The 18,194-nt window shown below is 37.0% G+C and overlaps 1 protein-coding gene across 2 annotated transcripts; it reads right to left on the bottom strand.

The window, feature by feature from the left end:
* Positions 1–316: 316 nt before the first annotated feature.
* On the bottom strand, positions 317–17,801 carry LOC137266181 (CREB3 regulatory factor-like). 2 transcript variants are annotated; one of them, XM_067801678.1, is made up of 7 exons: positions 17,610–17,801; positions 13,432–13,594; positions 8,849–9,857; positions 6,599–7,097; positions 6,304–6,377; positions 5,883–6,008; positions 317–4,774 (listed from the first exon to the last, which is right to left on the bottom strand). In XM_067801678.1, the coding sequence occupies exons 2-7, from the start codon at positions 13,456–13,458 to the stop codon at positions 4,674–4,676; spliced, it is 1,836 nt and encodes a 611-aa protein (XP_067657779.1). In that variant the 5' UTR covers positions 13,459–13,594; positions 17,610–17,801; the 3' UTR covers positions 317–4,673. The 2 variants fall into 2 exon arrangements, with proteins under 2 accessions (XP_067657779.1, XP_067657778.1); XM_067801677.1 differs by lacking the exon at positions 17,610–17,801 and adding an exon at positions 16,943–17,260.
* Positions 17,802–18,194: the final 393 nt, after the last annotated feature.

Below are 18,194 nucleotides of genomic sequence, written 5' to 3'. Positions count from 1 at the left end.
CGGCAACCCATGCTGATTGTCAAAGGTAAGAGAAGACATCTGGTAGTTATTCTCCCTGGCTTAGTTGATGCATGCCTTCTTTTCTCAATTGTGTAGAGTGATGCTCATGGCAATCACTAGATTGTTTGGTCCAGCTGCAATTACTAAATGGACTCTGTTCAATAGCTGGAAAGTTGCTGAGGGTAGCGTTACACAATAAACAAAACAATCATCAATACACATGATGCCAATCACTGGATTGTCTGATCCAGATCGTCGCCATATAGCTGGAATATCTGTTGCGTTAAACAACAAAAAAAGAAAACAAAAGAACGTATACAGATTTACATTATATTTCCACTTTTTGTATGAAATTGGGAACTGAGGGTTAATTATTGTAAAATATATATAATTGCAAATATGTGACACATAGACCCGTTCTTCTGTTGAAAGACCACCCGTTACCAGCTTCTGCATGAAAGCCCTATGTCAGCAGTTTGGTAAAGACTTCACAACTATACAGTAGTCAACCCTCTCAGATACAAGCAGCACTGGTAGTATATTTACAGGATTTCATACCTCTGAGAGGGCCAACCACCAATTTAGCAAATAATGAAATGGAATACCAATTTTGTTTTATGGATATATTTCTGTCAATGATTCAATGGAAATCATTACCAAACCCACCATGTTTCATAAAATAATCTCTTATTTACACCATCTGTTTCTTTTTTCACAACTGTTCAACAAGATACAAACAATACACAAGGGTGTATATATATGTACATGTGCAAATGAGGACAGGTAAAACACTGAACATAGGAAGCCAGGACAATTGAGCAGCCCTGACGTCTACAAGCTTATGTACAGCCAGGTCTTACAGGGACCCTTGCTCATCCAGTCTGGGTGTTCTCTTCCATCAAAGTCATTTGCAAGAATCCATTCCAAGTATACGATAATCATGGTTTTGATTTATTGCACCTTTCTGGATTGTCAAGGATCCACTGTGTTTACAGAAATGGTCTGATGAGATAAAGTGATATAAAATACAATATTTCAGTCCTAACAATATAGTGTTAGTCAATAGATGTATCCATAATGAATAATACCTACTTACACTACCTATATATACTATCCTGCTCTGTATAACAAATTAACATTGGCTTCCTTTCTTTACAACCGTGACTGTATATACATACCATCATGATATGGTCTACAGCATCTGTCTACAGTACTGATCTGAAAACCAATCATTGTATCCTCCATCTCAATGTGAAGAACAAATTCACACTTCTTACAACAACAAAAGCTAACCTGAAGAGCAGGTGATTTTATCCTACCCATCCCGAGAATATGAAAAGGTCACTTCCAGCTTCTACTCTTTCCGAATTAATGACTCATTTCACCTTAAACATAGTGGCACTAGGGGTTATTATGACTTGTCTCTCTCCTCCTAGTGATCAGAAAGATTCAATATATCATATCACTTGCATTTGCTTCAAACAAAATGACAACTCCATCATCAATAATCAAGATCTTTTGACTTGACTTAACCACCTTGTCATATTTTCCACATATGAAACAGGTCTAATGCTAAATGTATCAAGCCACTTGAGCACCTTCATTCATAATGGACCCTCAGAATTTCCTAAGATAACAATGAGAAATAGTGGAAAAATGGATAAAATATTCACAAACCATAAGGTAAATACTTCAGCCTTCTCAGATGAAGGAACATATAATACATAACAATCCTTACTTTGATTGGATGATGACACTATGTTGGTATTGATCGTATAGATCATGTCTACACACTGTACATTACCAGCATTGTCCTACATTGTGTAACAGTTAAGAACATTCCATTCATGATCTAGGAGGTAAATATGGATGGATGGTATTATCATGAAAACAATGCAAGGTAATACTGTTGTTTTAAATTGGTTTACAGATCGAACGACATACAAAATATATGTGAAACATGAACCTACATGTCTATTTTAAAATTCCCATTCTTTCAATTTCTTCTATTTTTCCATCCCTTCCAGCCAATATTTTTCACAAGTCAAACCTGTAAACCAATAAATAAACAGTTTGGCCTCAAAGGATGACATTTAAAACAACAGCTATATATTGATGCACATGAATCCAATAATACAATTCTGTTTTAGTCAAAGTGTTGGTATCTGGACCCAAAGCAAGCAACTCTGTTTCCCGTTACTTCTTCCTACCCCCTCTCCCTAGTTACATCATCTCAGCAACTTCTAATATTTTAAGATATATTTCAAAATTACATTGTCTTGTACAATCCTTTTCCTCTTATCATCTCAAAAATATAACCTACATATCACACAGCTGGTGCCGGTCTCTTGTACCTAACAGATTCTTCTGACTCTGATGGAAAACCATTCTGTATTCATACATCTCCAGTACAGTGGAACCCTTCTTATCTGGACAACTTCCTTTGGAAGTCAGTGTCTGCATTGATCAGGGTATCTGAATCTGACTGAAGTTGACAGTTGGTGCAAAACTTTGGAAGACTATCATGGACGTGTTATCTTAATGTTACAATTCCAACACTGATTTATTAAGTAACTTCATGCTTCAATAGCCTAACAGTTTCTACTTCATTGAAAATACTGTTTTATGAACACTAGCTAATTTCATGTTGGACACCAAAGTATTTCAAAGAAACAATTAAGTGGACCAGTTTCAAACTAGTTAGAACAAACCGTATCCAACAGCCAAATTGCCAGAAAAAATAGTTACCTTAAATTTTTAAAAGCATTATACTGAAGACATTTTTTAAAATTATTTTATCTCACTACAGATAAGGAGTTTGACTACAGTTAGCTATTTCCTCATTATAGTTTAACCGTGTGATATTCTGGAGGATTTTCTTGTAACTCATAAAAATACAATTTTTTTGTAAACCTTTCCACTACATTAACTCACCGTCCAGGAAAATCGATTGGCTCCTTGTTTCATAAAACACAACTAGATTGCAAAGCAGTGTCTGAAATAACACCCTGGCCTTTCACAACTGACCTTTATCATAAGGTCAGACCCATAGCTACAACTACAGGGGGTCAAATCACTGCTTGGAAAATAGTTTTAAAAAATAAAACTCTAGACTTTTGCAGTTGTTTATGATATTAACAAAATATTATTTTTTTATGTCATGATTAACACATATTTCAAAGAGGAAATAAAGATTTGTAGAAAAATCTACCGCTACACTCATTTCATATACATGTGTATTATAGGGAGTGATTTTAACAAAATGATTTGAAGCCCTGTGGCTACAACCCATATCCAACAATGCACACCAATTTCCTCCACTATGTATCAACAGGCACCAGAATCACAAGATAAACTGTCATATCAGAATCAATTTCTGTCTTTGTAATCATGCATAACTGCATAACCATTCTTAAATCTGCCTACAGATTGATAGGTTGTCAGTGAAACTAAACTAATGGACATAAATACAAATTTTTTCTCTTTTTTTCAGATTTTATACTAGTAGCAATCATGTTTTTTTCATACTTAAACAAATCAGATCCTCAAAGTACGACGTTCATCCATTTCATCAGATGTAATGCTGTTTGACTAAAATCTCACAACACCAGGACTATTTATACATATGTACATATATCCACATGTGAATACAAGATGAACTATATATTTCAAGTATACAATAAAATAAAACAAGGACAATCAACAATAGTCTGTACATAGTTTTATTGAGATTTATCACGCTCAGTGTTTCTCCTTCAACTGCATGGAACACTGACTAGTGATCATTATGATAATGAAAATGTTTTTCTGTGAAAATAGACAATATTGATAAAACACTTAAGCGCACAATAGATGATATCAAACATACAAATATATCCATACAAAGTTATGTCTCGAAACAAATAACCAAATAACAGACAAATAAAGGGATTTCATACACAGGTTAATGAATGTTCTTTGGATGGAAAACATGACCAATGTAAACAGTGCATACAAGCTGAACACTGAATGAAAAATATTTGTGTTACCAGGGTTATCTGAACATTGCTTCCTTTTGTAATGAAAGTAGCAATTTCTAAAATGGCCAGGTGAATCTAGCAGTTTTCCCCATTAAGAGCAGCTGATTGTTCCAAATTACACACAAAGTCTATGACACAAAAGGCCAATAGAATTTAACTGAACAAACTAGTTATGTCAAGAAAAACTGTGTAAAGATCAGCTGATAAGCCACAAAATATATTTCTTTGTGTGACAGCTGATAACGATTTAGCCATCTCAACTGACTTTGTCCAGTTATCAAATTTTCTGCTTGAAAATCAATATTTCAAAGAAGACATTAACACTAAATACTTCTGGCATTGTGATAGAGGATCTACAAGCATTTCACACATATCAATGGCAATTAAAGAAAAATATTTCATAAAGAAGATAAAGCTGCCAAATTTTCAGATAGGGCATATCAATAAATGCATTGAAATAAATTATGTTTACAAATGAAGTAATACATAGCAAACTGCATTTTGCTTGAGTCAGACTATTACTGTATGAGAGATGCGACTATGTCGTCGATGAAATCACTACCATCCTCTGCTGACAACGTTCGTTCTCCAGTTAAACTGTTGCATCAAATGTCCATGCCTGAATAAGTCACAAATGTCAACAGGTTCAGATGCTCATTTCTTCCTAATCGGAAGTCCTCCGGACGGATCCCCTTTTTCATATGTGGCAATCACTTTGTTGACAAAGTCGGTTGTATTGCCGGCAATCATTTCTTCTGTAAAATAACATACACCAGTTATGATTTAGTCATTTTGATCATTTTGTACATAGAAAGTTGCACTATTGGTTACACATATAGGACCATACATTAATAAGAAATGTTGGAGATGAAAATAACACCAATATATCTTATATAGGTTACAATTAATGGATTTAAATATAATTCATATCTTCTAGTGATGTGATGTGTCACATATAATTTGTGCTAGTCCAGAATATTAAGTTCAGCATCAGCTTCTCTTCATGAGAAAGACACTGGATAAAGAATATATTCTTTGCCTCTCGTGGACTTTTCTTTGTTTTTAAGAAAAAAAAGACATTTTTCAGCAATACATTATGTCCAGGAGCTGCATTTCCTGAATGATTTTCTGAGAGGCAAAACAATGCTTGTTTTATATTTAGCATATTTACACTATTGATTCCTATGCTATTCAATATCACTTTTATTGCAAAGGTAAATGGCACTTTGACATTTAACCAGCAGCTTCTCTAACTAGCTTAGTAGTATCTCAAACAGACTTCTTGTAAACTGAGTGCTTATTGGACACATCAAGACAGAATAATTAAATTCTGTCACGATTTCCGAAACACTTATTCCCCGCAGCACAATTCCTCCCCCAGTTTCCAAAATTAGTTCAAGTGTGATAAGCACACACAATGTAATCACATTTTGAAATCATTCTAGAAGGACAAAGATTTTCTACTCCTACAGATATTGTGAAATCACAGACACTGAAGCAGACAAATACTGCGCAGCAACGGATAGTATTACTTCTGGCACATGACTATTGACGATAACTACTTCTTAAGAATAGTCATACTTGGTCATGTAGCCTCAGTACCCACATAGCATAAATGTTATCAAACACTCTCCAAACCCTGCTGTCACTTGATACAAAAGTCACACAATCCCTTCATCGAAATGCTTTCTTTTGAAAACTAAAATAATACAAAGGTGATTCAAATATTTTTGATGTTTTTTGTTATTTCATCCCGAGGTATGTACTGCACTGTGGGTGAAATTCTAGTACACTTGTACTTTCATGTGTTCCCTTGATTGTTTCCATGAGCATATATTTCCAAGCATACAGAAAATCACTTACTGAGATGGGTTTTGATGAGTTCTTCAAGTGTCTCAACAAGTGACTGTTGTGGAGTTATCTCCTCCTTCTCTAGGAGGCGCTTCTTAAGGTCTGCTTTAATGTGCACCATCACCTCCATCAGTTGTCCTGTAAAACACAAAGGTATACAGTACTTGCTCCACATCAGTTACCTGTACCAAATATGGGCTGGTGGAGCACCCTAGTGGTTAAAATGTCCGCTTGTCACACGTGTTTGATTCCCCCCAGATGTACAAAGCGTGAATCACATTACTGGTTGTATCAGTCTGCAATATAGTCCGAACATGATGCTTGAGACTTATAATACTGTGAATATCAACATAAACCAGGAGAGATGTAAAAAGGGTTACTATACTTTTTAATTACTTAATCAGTTGTCAGAAAACAGTTTTGAGACACTTACTGTGCTCTTTTTCCAGACCAAACAACTTGACTTTGTTAGCTTCATGCTGTGCCTTCTTTTTCAAACGACAAGCCCTGTAAAAGACAGAAATTCATGAAACAAAGGCATGAGATAGTTCAACAGAATATTTATTTTCACACCATCACAAGTGATAGGTAAAGTCAATCATAATATTCCATTATTGTTAGTCCCCAAACTTTGGCTGATTCTCTACTTTTTATATTAGCTTGTATTGAGCAAACTCGACATAAATAATGTTGTATAATCCTATGATGTGTCAGATAACATCATTCACCTTGATGCCAGCTTATTTTTCTCTTTCCTTGACTGGTTCCTTGCCGATGCCGTGCTCTCACCCAGTGACGTCACTTCGTTAATTTTGCGATTGAGTCGCTTGATTTGCATGCCAATCTGGACGAGTCGTTTGGGGTTTGGCTGAACGTCATTCCCATCTCCCTTCCTGGCTTTACCCCCATGGCGGATACCAGCCACTTGTGTGTTATTGGGGTCAAACACAGGGTCCTCAAAGTTCTTCAGATGGTGTGGATCAGAGCTGTCCAGTTCCAGTCTGAGTCTTGTACCCTTAGGTCCTTTAGATTGCACGTTGTACTGCCAGAAATACTGCTTCTCCTTCTTCTTGCCATTACCCATCAATGACTCCTCAAGGGGAGACAACTGACTAAGCATACCCTCCTCATCTGAGAGGTCATCATCAAGGTCAGAGTCTCTGTCACTGAACATATCATTGTCTGAATCTTGGTCTTCATTGGATGTCATTGCCGAGCTTCCCGAATCTGCGATTACAAAACATGTATACAAAAAATATACTAAAACTGCTGAAGACCACTCAGTGTAAGCCAAACTAAAACCATTGTTGATGACTTGTACAAGTATGCTAATTGGATCCCTACCCATATAGATGATGCAGAGCACCTTTGCCATGTTTACTCTGGCACAATGCCAAGTATTCAGCCATGCATATACAATACCAAGTTACCTCCTCATTATACCACTAACTAGCAATCATGTTATATATTACACATGATAAAAATACAAAATATGCAACAATATTTCATTCATAAACAAAAAATATTTTCTATTTGTAAAAAATAATTTCTTTTTGTTAGTAAAACATAATTTTGCAGAGTCCGTAAGATGATACAGGCAAATGGTAAGTTATCTCTGATAAACATCAATGGGTTAAATCATGACGTCTTTTCCTTTGACAACAGCAACAACTGGACACATGTTTATGACTGCACAGCTGCGACCTTCACGTTACTCGCAAACAACATGCTCATTTAAAGTCTTTGTAAGCCTGAAAGAACCTGTTTGCTCAGTGTTTGTCACATGAAAAACCTATAAAATAGGTTTTATCATATATAAACCTTTGAAACTATGGACAGTTCTAGACATCATGGACAAAAACAAAGTCTACATTTGTACAATTTATAGTAAAGCATTAACAATAAGAAAGGTATTTTTACCTCAAGAGATCAGTATATACAGTAGGCCATTTTTGTTGTTTTACTATTAATTTAAAAGTTTATCCTTTACGGAGCACCAAAGTGCTTCATTGTGCCTATCCTGTTGCATGTAAATCTGTACCATCAATATAAATACACAGTCAATAACTACACCTATTCTCTGGGTAAAAATAACTTTCCAAGGTTTGGCCCATCATCTTTTTATGTGATGCGTTTGCTTTTATTTCGTATGATGTCTATGAAACACCTCTGAGTGCCAGTGTGTTTGATGTATTCAGAGCAGCACAAGGAACTGGTCCTTCCTTTCACTTTCAGTTGTTTTCCAGAACAGGGATGATAACTCAATCTCATTTCCCACAAAAGTCTGCTTCGAAGAAAACACTGGGGTACAGAAAGTAGGGTTTTCCCTGACGGTTTAATTTTGATTTCGACAGCTGAATTCAGCCCATGTCTGTATAAACTGGGCAAATCAATCAAGGCCATGTATATAAGCATATATAAATACCAATGTATGGCTGAAAAAATGGTGCTACAAAGTTATATTTTCAACTCACATACCTGCCATCTTTGATTTTCACATAAGCATTCTTTAAAGCTAAGTCAACTAACTAGCATATTTATCAATGAAAACAAATATCTGATATTATCAGTTGATACCTGGATATCATTAAAGTGTTCTAACTACATTTCAGTTATGATATTGTCCAAAAATGACACAAATGAATTTGGTTTAGATGTTGCAATCTGTAGCGCCGCGCACTAATACCCAATTACCGCTGTTCAAAAATAGACATCAGACAGATTACCATTGTGACCAGCGAGGGTTATTATGGTAAAAAATCACAAGACCTGCACAAAACTGTATTTCTTTTCATACAATTTGGAAACATGAAAAATACTTTTCTAGTTTTATGGTTAAAATATTGAGATCTGAGTGACTATCATGAATATGTTTTAATCCCAAGACGTGATGAAAATATCATGGAGGATTATCTTTTCTTCATACACGCGATAATTGTAACTAAGTGAGTACAAAGTAGACCTAAAGCAATTCATACCATGCCTGCTCCTCTTGCTCCGCGCTGAAGCTGATGATTTGGAGTCTTCAGACTTCTCGTGGATGTATTTCTCTATTTCCTTCCATTTCTCCTCCACATCCTCATCCCCAAGTTTGGCGACTGTTGCCGATCTCTTGACCCCAGTTGTGACCCCTGTCCTGCTAGGGATCTGTGGTGACTGTGTTGGCATCGATGACTGGGGTCTACTGAGTGGGGCCACAGAATTCCGCAACAAAAGTTTGTGAAGTGTGGACTTGTCATCAACTGGAAGCGAACCTGTGACTGTGGACGATGGTACTGATGATTGGACACTTGAAGAGACGAGTGTTGGTGCTGGTTTCTTGACCTGTGTGCCGTCTACTGCCCATGAAGCTGGGCTCCGAGAATATGGTGGAGTGAGGTTCATCTGAGAAACACAACTGGTTGCCAGCTTTGTCACGGGTTGCTGTAAGTCTGTAGCTCTGGGCACACTTGTGGACTGGGTACAAAGCAAAGATGACAGTGACACATTGTTATCTCCCTTTGAACACAAAGCACTGTTTGTAGACGTTGCGAATGCTGAATCAGCGTTCACCAAGCTGACCACCTCGTCAAGTAGAGATTCATCCATATTCAACTCTGCCAGTGTTGGTCCATTTGACATATCACAATTTTCCATTGACATTTCGGGGTCAAACATTTCCGACTTAACCCAGAATTTGCTTGAAGAAGGTGTCCCTGGATTTCCAACTGAGTCTGTCAGTGACAGATCCAGACTGTTCATCTCATACTGTGGCTTTAAGTCGAAGTCCTCCTTTCCGTGGGTGTAGCTGGAGAGTGAAGGACTACATAGAGAGCCATTGATGGAGTTCTGCATGTCATGTTTCTCCTGTTCATACATGTAGAGAGAGTTTGGACTGGCAGCGTATGCTGCAATGTCAGCAGCAGGGATTGTGTGGTCACCGTCACTGCTAGAAAGGTTGTAGAAGTCAGGACCTGGAATAGTGTCCATACTTCCTTGTAACTTTGCCTGCAAACAGAGAAGAATAAAGTCTATGGAATAACACATATCATAACTAACACATGAGTCTCAAACATAGTACACTACATCTTGTATGGATATTGCATGTGTGATTCAAGTTGGCATTAACAATAGGTACAGGTCGGGTTTTTGGGGGGTGAAAATTATCAAACAGACAGCTACAAACAATTATCAGAATAACATTAGATAAATATATTAATCAATCAATAAATAAATATAAATGGTCATTAAAACACAAAAATACCTGGGTTTTTTTTAAAATATAGATTAACATCATCAAACAATGTGTAAAATAAAACAAAATAAAAAAAGAAACAACTAAAAAGGTAGTACAATAAGAAAGGAAACAAAGAAACAACTCTGAAACACACAAAATTGTTGTAACAAACATGTGCTCCTAGCTCAGGCCCCCCAGACAAGGAGCAGCCCATCCCATGTTTTTCTCAACATTTCATATAATTTCCATACACAGCACTGAAACAAACAATCAATACCATATGGCAGGCAGAAACAGTGAACTCTAACACAACAATCACCACACATCATTAAAGGACTCAGAATACCTAAATAGTCATTTTCCATTTTCAGCCCACCATGTGATGGTACAGCCATACTGGCAGCTGAATCCTGGTCCATGAATAGCTATGACATCACACACAGCTCCATGTGTCACTGGCCAAGAAACACTCCTCTAATTTTCTCACTGCTTATGTGGGTCAGCCTGTCTCCATGTTCACCCAACCCTTAAGTCTATGGTTACTGACCACAAATATGCAGCTTGAATTTTTGAATCTCAAGGACTTTTTCTGAGAAAATGATATTAAAAATAACAAGGATGTAGTTCACTTAGTTATGCTGTGTCATTAAGTTGCAATAAGGAAGACTTGTTGGTAAGTTTGAAGAACTGAGCATTCTCAGGGATTCTGTACTCTAGTAGAAACAAGCATGGGAACAGCAACAGGAGTAATATATATATACACGTACGTCTGTACTTAATAATGGATTTGGCAAAACAGCAGAGTCAGCTCTTTTCATGTCCAATGACTGAAGATTCAGCTATCAGGCATGTTTATCAATGTCTATCAGCCTATGAAGTCACAGTTTTTGAATGTTGCAACATACAGCTGCAAATTTCAGCAGATAAAATAATCTACTTTCATTGGCCTATTTACATCATCATGTTAACACTCTTAAAACCAGTCAGATTGATTACTTTCATCTATCTCATTTTTCATTACCTGTAAAATGGCAAACGCCCCTCAAAATATGAAATGAAATTATACATGATTATTTACAACCTTAATCATGTTAATAATAAACTGTTTTCAAATTTCTTATTAAATCCCAGATATGTTACTACAGGTAGATTCCTACTGGTATCATACAAACTATAAATGTGACAGGCAATAATCAGAGGGTAAAAAGAATGTTACACTGGTTTGTTCTTATTTGAAAAAAAAATAAAGCAAAACACCTCAGAATATTTCAATATTTTCTTCTTTTATAAACTTTAAAGTAAATTCATGTGCTAGTCCCTACCAAAAATCCAAACTTTTTCTTTAGTGGTATCTGATTACTGCCACCTGGCATTGTGCAACACTTGGACCTTGAACTTCCTGTAGTCTCACACAGTCTTGTGTGTGAATCATACCTATAGTACAGGTTGACCCTCACACAGAAGCTAAGTGAACATACAGATACCCCTCTACTTCACAGTCAGCCGGCCGCCAACCACTTCCTAGTGGCAACCCTGTTCCTGGTCTCTTGTTGACATAACCACCAATTCTCAGAAACACACCACCTGTTCATTCACTAGAACAGGGATAACGCTAAGTACAGCAACACCAGGACGTCCTACATAACACTGCCTGTTCAGGACGTTCGACACAACACTGCCTGTTTGTATGACTCAGCACTTTTCTCTTCCTAGTTCTAATTCCTGATCAAATTTTACCTTTCTCAGGGATGTGTGTGTGTGTGTGTGTGCGTGTGTGCGTGTGAGAGAGAGAGAGAGAGAGAGAGAGAGAGTGTGTGTGTGTGAGACATTCAAAGCATATTGTTCAGGAGGGAGGGAGAGAGGAGGGGACAGGAGAGAGAGTTCACATTGCACATGCCTCTCCATAAAAATCATCATTACTCCAAGTCATAAAGTGGGAGTGGCCCCTTACTAGAGTTCCAAAAACACTTGTAAAAAGCATTTAACCATGTTTACTAAAGTTCAAAGTAAGCACTCAGATTTGAATAAGATGTATGTCTAATGACAATGTCTGTGTAAAAGGAGGCAGCACAATCTGGTGTATCAAAGTACACCATTCCATAAACAACCTACATGCTTTCTCCAAATGTCAGACCAAATTAATCAAATTACCAGTACAAGTTTTTTGTGTGACTTTCTCCATTGTGGGAATGGATTTCACAATACCCTAATACCAGTGCAATTTGAACTATCACTGTAGTAAACAATGAGTACATGAGTTCAGTATTCCTGTTAAATGTCACCTCCATGCCTGAAGCAAAAACAATACTTAAATTGACGGCCACGACCTTTCCCCTGTCCTGGGCACTAGTCTGTGCTGGGCACGGCCACATCCGGGCAGGTGCCCTTAGAGGTTGTGCCTCAGTGACAGCCAATGCTAAAGTATGGGAGTTATTATCACAGTAGACTAAGATCGCTTAGTACAATGGGGCTCTGGTGTACTCTTAACACTGGGATAGTCCAAATGATTTCATCTGTTCAAGGCCATTAGGTCATGAAGTCTCGCTTATTACTTCAGGGTGATCGTGAGTGAGTTATTATTGCTTACCACCTCAACTTTAATCTTCATCTCATATATTACTTCATAAACATACTTATCTGTAAATAGACAAAATGACTGACCGATGTGTAAGAGTCACATATACGAGACAGCACTATTTTCTAATAGATTGGAGCCAGTGTTCTTTAGAAGAAGTGATACTCTACTTCTGTTTTACTTGATCTAACATGTAAGTTATGATAGTGTTTCTTAGGGGTTTAGTTCTTTATCAAGAGGATTCAAACGTTTCACTGAACTGCTTTAAATGCTGAATCATTCTTCAATTCACATGAACATTTCAAGCAATTACGAACAATACAGAGTAAACATTCTTAAAGAGACACAACTTGTGAACATCCAGAATAGGTTTGATCTTCAGTAACTCATGCTTGTTGTAAGAGGCAACTAATGGAATCAGGTGGTCAGGCTTGCTGACTTGGCAGGCACAGAACATCATATTCCAGTTGCATAGATCAATGCTCATGCTGTTAATCACTGGATTGTGTGGTCCAGACTCAATTACTTACAGACCATAGCCATGTAGCTGGAATATTGTTGAATGCAGCATAAACTAAACTCACTCACTCACTCACTCATAAGGTGACATCTTCATCATGTTCATAAAAACAGAATCTTTGGCTGTTTTCTGCTTCCTCAGCAATGCATGGTATGTCAAACAAAGCATCTTTGCTCCTGGCAATTTTACAATCGCAATAACAAACCACTGCCAACAAACACCCCCATTCTCAAACACTGCCTCTACTCACCCTTGGGCCGTGGGGGTCAATCGTCATCGGGAAAGGATTTCTGGGAATCCTTGTAAAGCCCTGTCCCACTCCCTGATGAATACACCTCTGTGAGAACGTGTGACCGGGCAGCACTCTACAAACACCAAATTTGGTCCTCACAGGATGGTTGAAAACTTGTGAACTGAAAAATAGAGAAAAACCCATGATGTTTAACGCATGACATCATATTTCGTCCCAGCTCGACTGTTTCTTCCTGACCAAAAAAAACGTGTGTGAAGTTTCCTGGCTCAAAAATGTGGCATTAAGAATGATAACTACTCCCCAAATGTTTGATAGGCATTCCACAGAAGTTGACAGATGACAAGGTAAACATCATTCATCAGGGTATGAAATTCCCTCAAACTGCATCCGGAAAATGTGGTTGGTTAGATGTTAAACCTGCTAGTCCTGACCAAAACTTACCTGCCGACAAAAAGTATTAATATAAACATGACTAAATATTAAACAGACTGTTGGGCAGGTGAATTTGAGAATCTGGCAGTCTATGTTGAAGATACCTCATTCTGGGCATTTTGAACGCTGCATTTATGGATAAAACCCCCAAAACTTTCTAAATAGTATTATACAGAATTTGTTATCAATAGATAAATTGTGTTTACCACATAACGAATTCTGTATGGTCTGAAGACTGATTTTGTACTGAAACTGTTCATAAGCTATGTAAGCTATGGTTCATGATAACTCAAACATAAGTCGGAACTACTACTTCATATTTTCACCTCATTTGTGTTCCTCCAAAATTTCCCCTAATACTTTTGTCCTGTGAATGTTCTACGTCTTACTGCATATAAAATACACAGGTATACATTAACTACAATGGAGGAGAAAATATTCATTTACTTTAGTACATTCAAGCAGAAAGACCTTTATCACTGGACTTTACATGGGTAATTCCCAATCTAATCTATTTATAGAGCTGACTTAGGAAATATTTCGGCTGCCAGAATGAACAAAACATAAAGTGTGAAATGAGACTTCCACCCATACAATTTAAATTCACTCAGCTCAAAAGAATTTATTGATAACTTGAATTTAAACAAAAGCTATGAACCAGCCACTCCTCAAACATTGCTTGTGCAGTGTTTGCCTTAGCCTGTTGAACCAGCTGGTACTGTGAAGGGGAATCCCCTGATCAGCTGTGGAGGCAGTGCACACTAGCCCATACTGGCTTGGCAGTCTACAGCCTTCCCATGTCAACTGAACTTTCTACACAAAGCGATGACTACTACACTCATGCACAAATCTGTCCTCCAGCCAGACAGGAGAATCTGATGACTCGCAAAACACCTCAGTTTAGTTTAGTCAAAATCATTTACTTTAAATATAATAAACATGATAAACAAATAAACAGAACTGACACATATGTTTTCCCTTCATGAAAAATGGTATTTCTTCATGTTCTGTGAACATGGTCATAATGACTTCTACCTCCATAGACAGGAAGACGAGCAATCAAGTCATTCTTGCAATATCACTTCATGGAAACAGATGAAATTGATGAAGCAATTTCATTATCAATATATTTTTAAGTATTTCAGATTTTATCTTTTGAAATAAAAAATACTTTGTCAGTAATCCTGATATACTATCATAATTTGACAGCTACTTCATACAATGTAACATGAAATAACACACATAACATAGGATTGGAAAATAAGATCAATTATTAATGAGCTATTGAATCTTTGTCATGCAGTTATTGCTCATCTAGACAAGGAACATAAGTGTGTCAAGTCCCCTTTGTCTGACTGGCACGCTTTGCTGGCCAGTACACTGTGACTCAAGACTTGAACAATCAGGATCATCCAACTTGACAAAGTCTGCCTTTGATCACCGGTAGCTCTCAAACATGCCATGTGAATCATGTATCCTGCCCATACAGATAGCAATCTTTACAAATGCATTCATAACTCCATAGCTACAGTTTTCATGCTTTAACATAACTGCCAGTGGGTGAACTTTTCAGGGTGCTGTTAACAATCTGGGTGTGGGCAATTTCAGTGTTCTCTAAACTTTGTTCCTATCAAACTGCATTAAGTCATGCATGAAATACCTGTAAAAAGACATTTTTTTTTATTTTTAAGCAGGTACTGAGTTTGAAAGGAGAAAAGGGTTTCTAAACATTTTAAGTGGCATGACTTCCTGTGTCATTTCAAAATGGTGAGATTAGGAAGGGCACTCCCTGTAGGACCTCCAAATAAGGGATTCATAGAAATCCTGTTTCAATGAAATATTGCATTTTTAAAGCAATATATAAAACAATATATATTCATGACAGCCATTTGTTTCATATTTTAAGCATTTATCATAACACACATGATAACTTTATACTGTAAAATACTATCAACATATTCTGATAAAGTTAAAGTTGTCATTAGGTTGCAGTTATCTTTGTACATGTCATGTGGTCAATTAAGAACTAAGGATGATATTATAAAATAATGAACCTATAAACTCAAATGAAATTTTCCTTAAACAAGTGATTTAGGGCAGTCTGACAAACAACTATTTCACAAGAGCCTCTTAATGTGAGTGCCAGTGTGGGTGGAGTCAAATGGGTGGGGTTGAGTGAATAACACTATTATCACCCACACAGCCCATGCTTGAATGACCTTGTATCTTGAAGTAGGTCATGCTTGGCACAGATGCTACAACTGGTGTCTTTCTGGTAAACAACAGCTAGTGCTGACCAGTCAATCAAATGAACACTGTTACATACTATTCTCATCAATGGTGGAAATAGCTTTATACACAATGTGGATATAAATGGTAAATATGGTCATTTATCAGTGATTAACAGTGTTACAGTTACCATTGTTAAAGGCCATATCAGTGTTTGAAGCAGAATTATACAATGCAGATTTTGACAGTTATCAGTGATTTATCATGGATTCACAGTGTTACATTTCCAGAAGTGATGATTTCTATGAATCATCAGTCTTGACAGTCTCTCTGGTAACATGCAACATTTATAAATTACTCACAAGTGTTATTTATGTGGCAGTGATATTTTAATGATAAAATGAAACATATTTTACAAAAGAGTTCGAAAACATGTGATATCACTTAAAGCACAATGAAATCATTAATAAAACAAAAAACAAACAAAAAACCCAAACTATTACTACCTGTGGAATAAGCACATGCAAAATAATATTTTCAGCATCCACTGGTTACGCTAGTTATGTATACCTCGTTAACGCTAACAAATACATTCAGTTCTATTAAGCTTGTGTTCTATTTTATAAAAACTAACACTCCTATTAGTGACTCATCACTTGTGTGTGATTTTTAGTGTTAACTAAAAAGTACATATATTTTGAATAACACGACGAAAGATTAAACTGTAAAAATGGAACATTAATTCCAACTCCGACAACAACACGAGCATATGTCAAAATGTGACAGTCTGGCCACGTGGTTCCATGCACGTGATTATCTTTAGAAAGAATCAATGAAATGGACATACCCTGGCAATTTGCCCATATTGTTGTGGCTTGGTCCTAATACTCTCGAATTGTTTATCCGAGACGAGTGAGAATTATCCATTCAAAAGAAAATCCACAATTCCGTGAAAAGATCATATGAGTGGTTCCTTAGGGATTATCCACGTGATAATGGTTCAAATCCAGGATAAAATTAGAAACACATCCAAGTTGGAAATCCCAAGTGAGTGTCTTCCCTCTTATCACTAAAGGTGACTGTGAAATCTGTGTCCCTTATTCCTACAACTGCTACTGTCATCCACGGTTAGACGATGTCGACACGACTGACTTCGGACCGTACTGATTCATCAACTCTTTACGGCGCCCATCATAAACTCCCTCGCACTCGTCAACGATGCCAAGGTCAAAGTTCACGCGAACGTAAACAACCTGTCGAGAGGCTGTTGTTTTCCTCGCCATTACGAAACTCGACGAGGTGTCTCCAGACAATCTGATGTTTTGACAACATGACAACAACTCCACCCCCATCCCTTCATCCTATTTACTGCCATTTGATCAGGCAATTTAACCAAAGAAACGGAAGTAGCGAACCACACGTCAGAAATTTCTATGACGAAATCAGGTTTCCGAAGAACCCATGTAAACAAAATATTTTTATGCGAGAGATATCACAAAACGAAGCATTCCTACCTTTATATTGGTGTTCCTTGATGAAATTAATCGTCTTGGAACACTAATACAGCCAGCTAGATAGTCCTTTTATGAAGATATAATCCAATAATACGTGTAAAACACTATGTCCTTCGGTGACAACGCTGGTTTGTTTTGGTTCTGAAACGAATGCGGGATGATCACATGCTATGGTGTAGGTGTTTACGTATTCGCAAAGCCCAACCAATCAGCGTTCGAGACTCCGCCCATGCGCAACCTGTTGGATAGGAGAACTTGCTAGAAGGGTTGTTATATAAAACCAAAATTTGTCCCTTTATTTGGATTTATACTTCAATGAAATACTTTACCACGACAGTAAAGCATCCGAGTGGTCATCAGGAACCTAAAATCTTCAGGTGATTGTTGCACATCCATTATTTTCAGTATCAAAGAAATGGAATCCAAATCATGTCATCTAGCTAAAAATAGACCATGACGTACTTGTCACGTGACTGTGACTTGGGTGAAGGTTGCATCACTTACTGTCATGGAAAGTACACGCGTTGAATTGTCATGAAAAATATGCAGTTCGTGAAATATCATGAGTCATCACTATACTTATTT

Source organism: Haliotis asinina, chromosome 15, assembly GCF_037392515.1.
Source record: "Haliotis asinina isolate JCU_RB_2024 chromosome 15, JCU_Hal_asi_v2, whole genome shotgun sequence".
NCBI classification, from domain to species: Eukaryota; Metazoa; Mollusca; class Gastropoda; order Lepetellida; family Haliotidae; genus Haliotis; species Haliotis asinina.
The sequence above is the reverse complement of the archived record's forward strand: the minus strand, read 5'-3'. Positions and strand labels throughout refer to the sequence as shown.

Coding starts and splice junctions, on each gene's coding strand:
- LOC137266181 (XM_067801677.1), bottom strand. CDS start 17,022: ATGGATAATTCTCACTCGTCTCGGATAAACAATTCGAGAGTATTAGGA. Junction 13,595..16,942: donor AATATGGGCAAATTGCCAGG/GTATGTCCATTT, acceptor TCTATTTTTCAG/TTCACAAGTTTTCAACCATC. Junction 6,378..6,598: donor AAAAATAAGCTGGCATCAAG/GTGAATGATGTT, acceptor TGTCTTTTACAG/GGCTTGTCGTTTGAAAAAGA.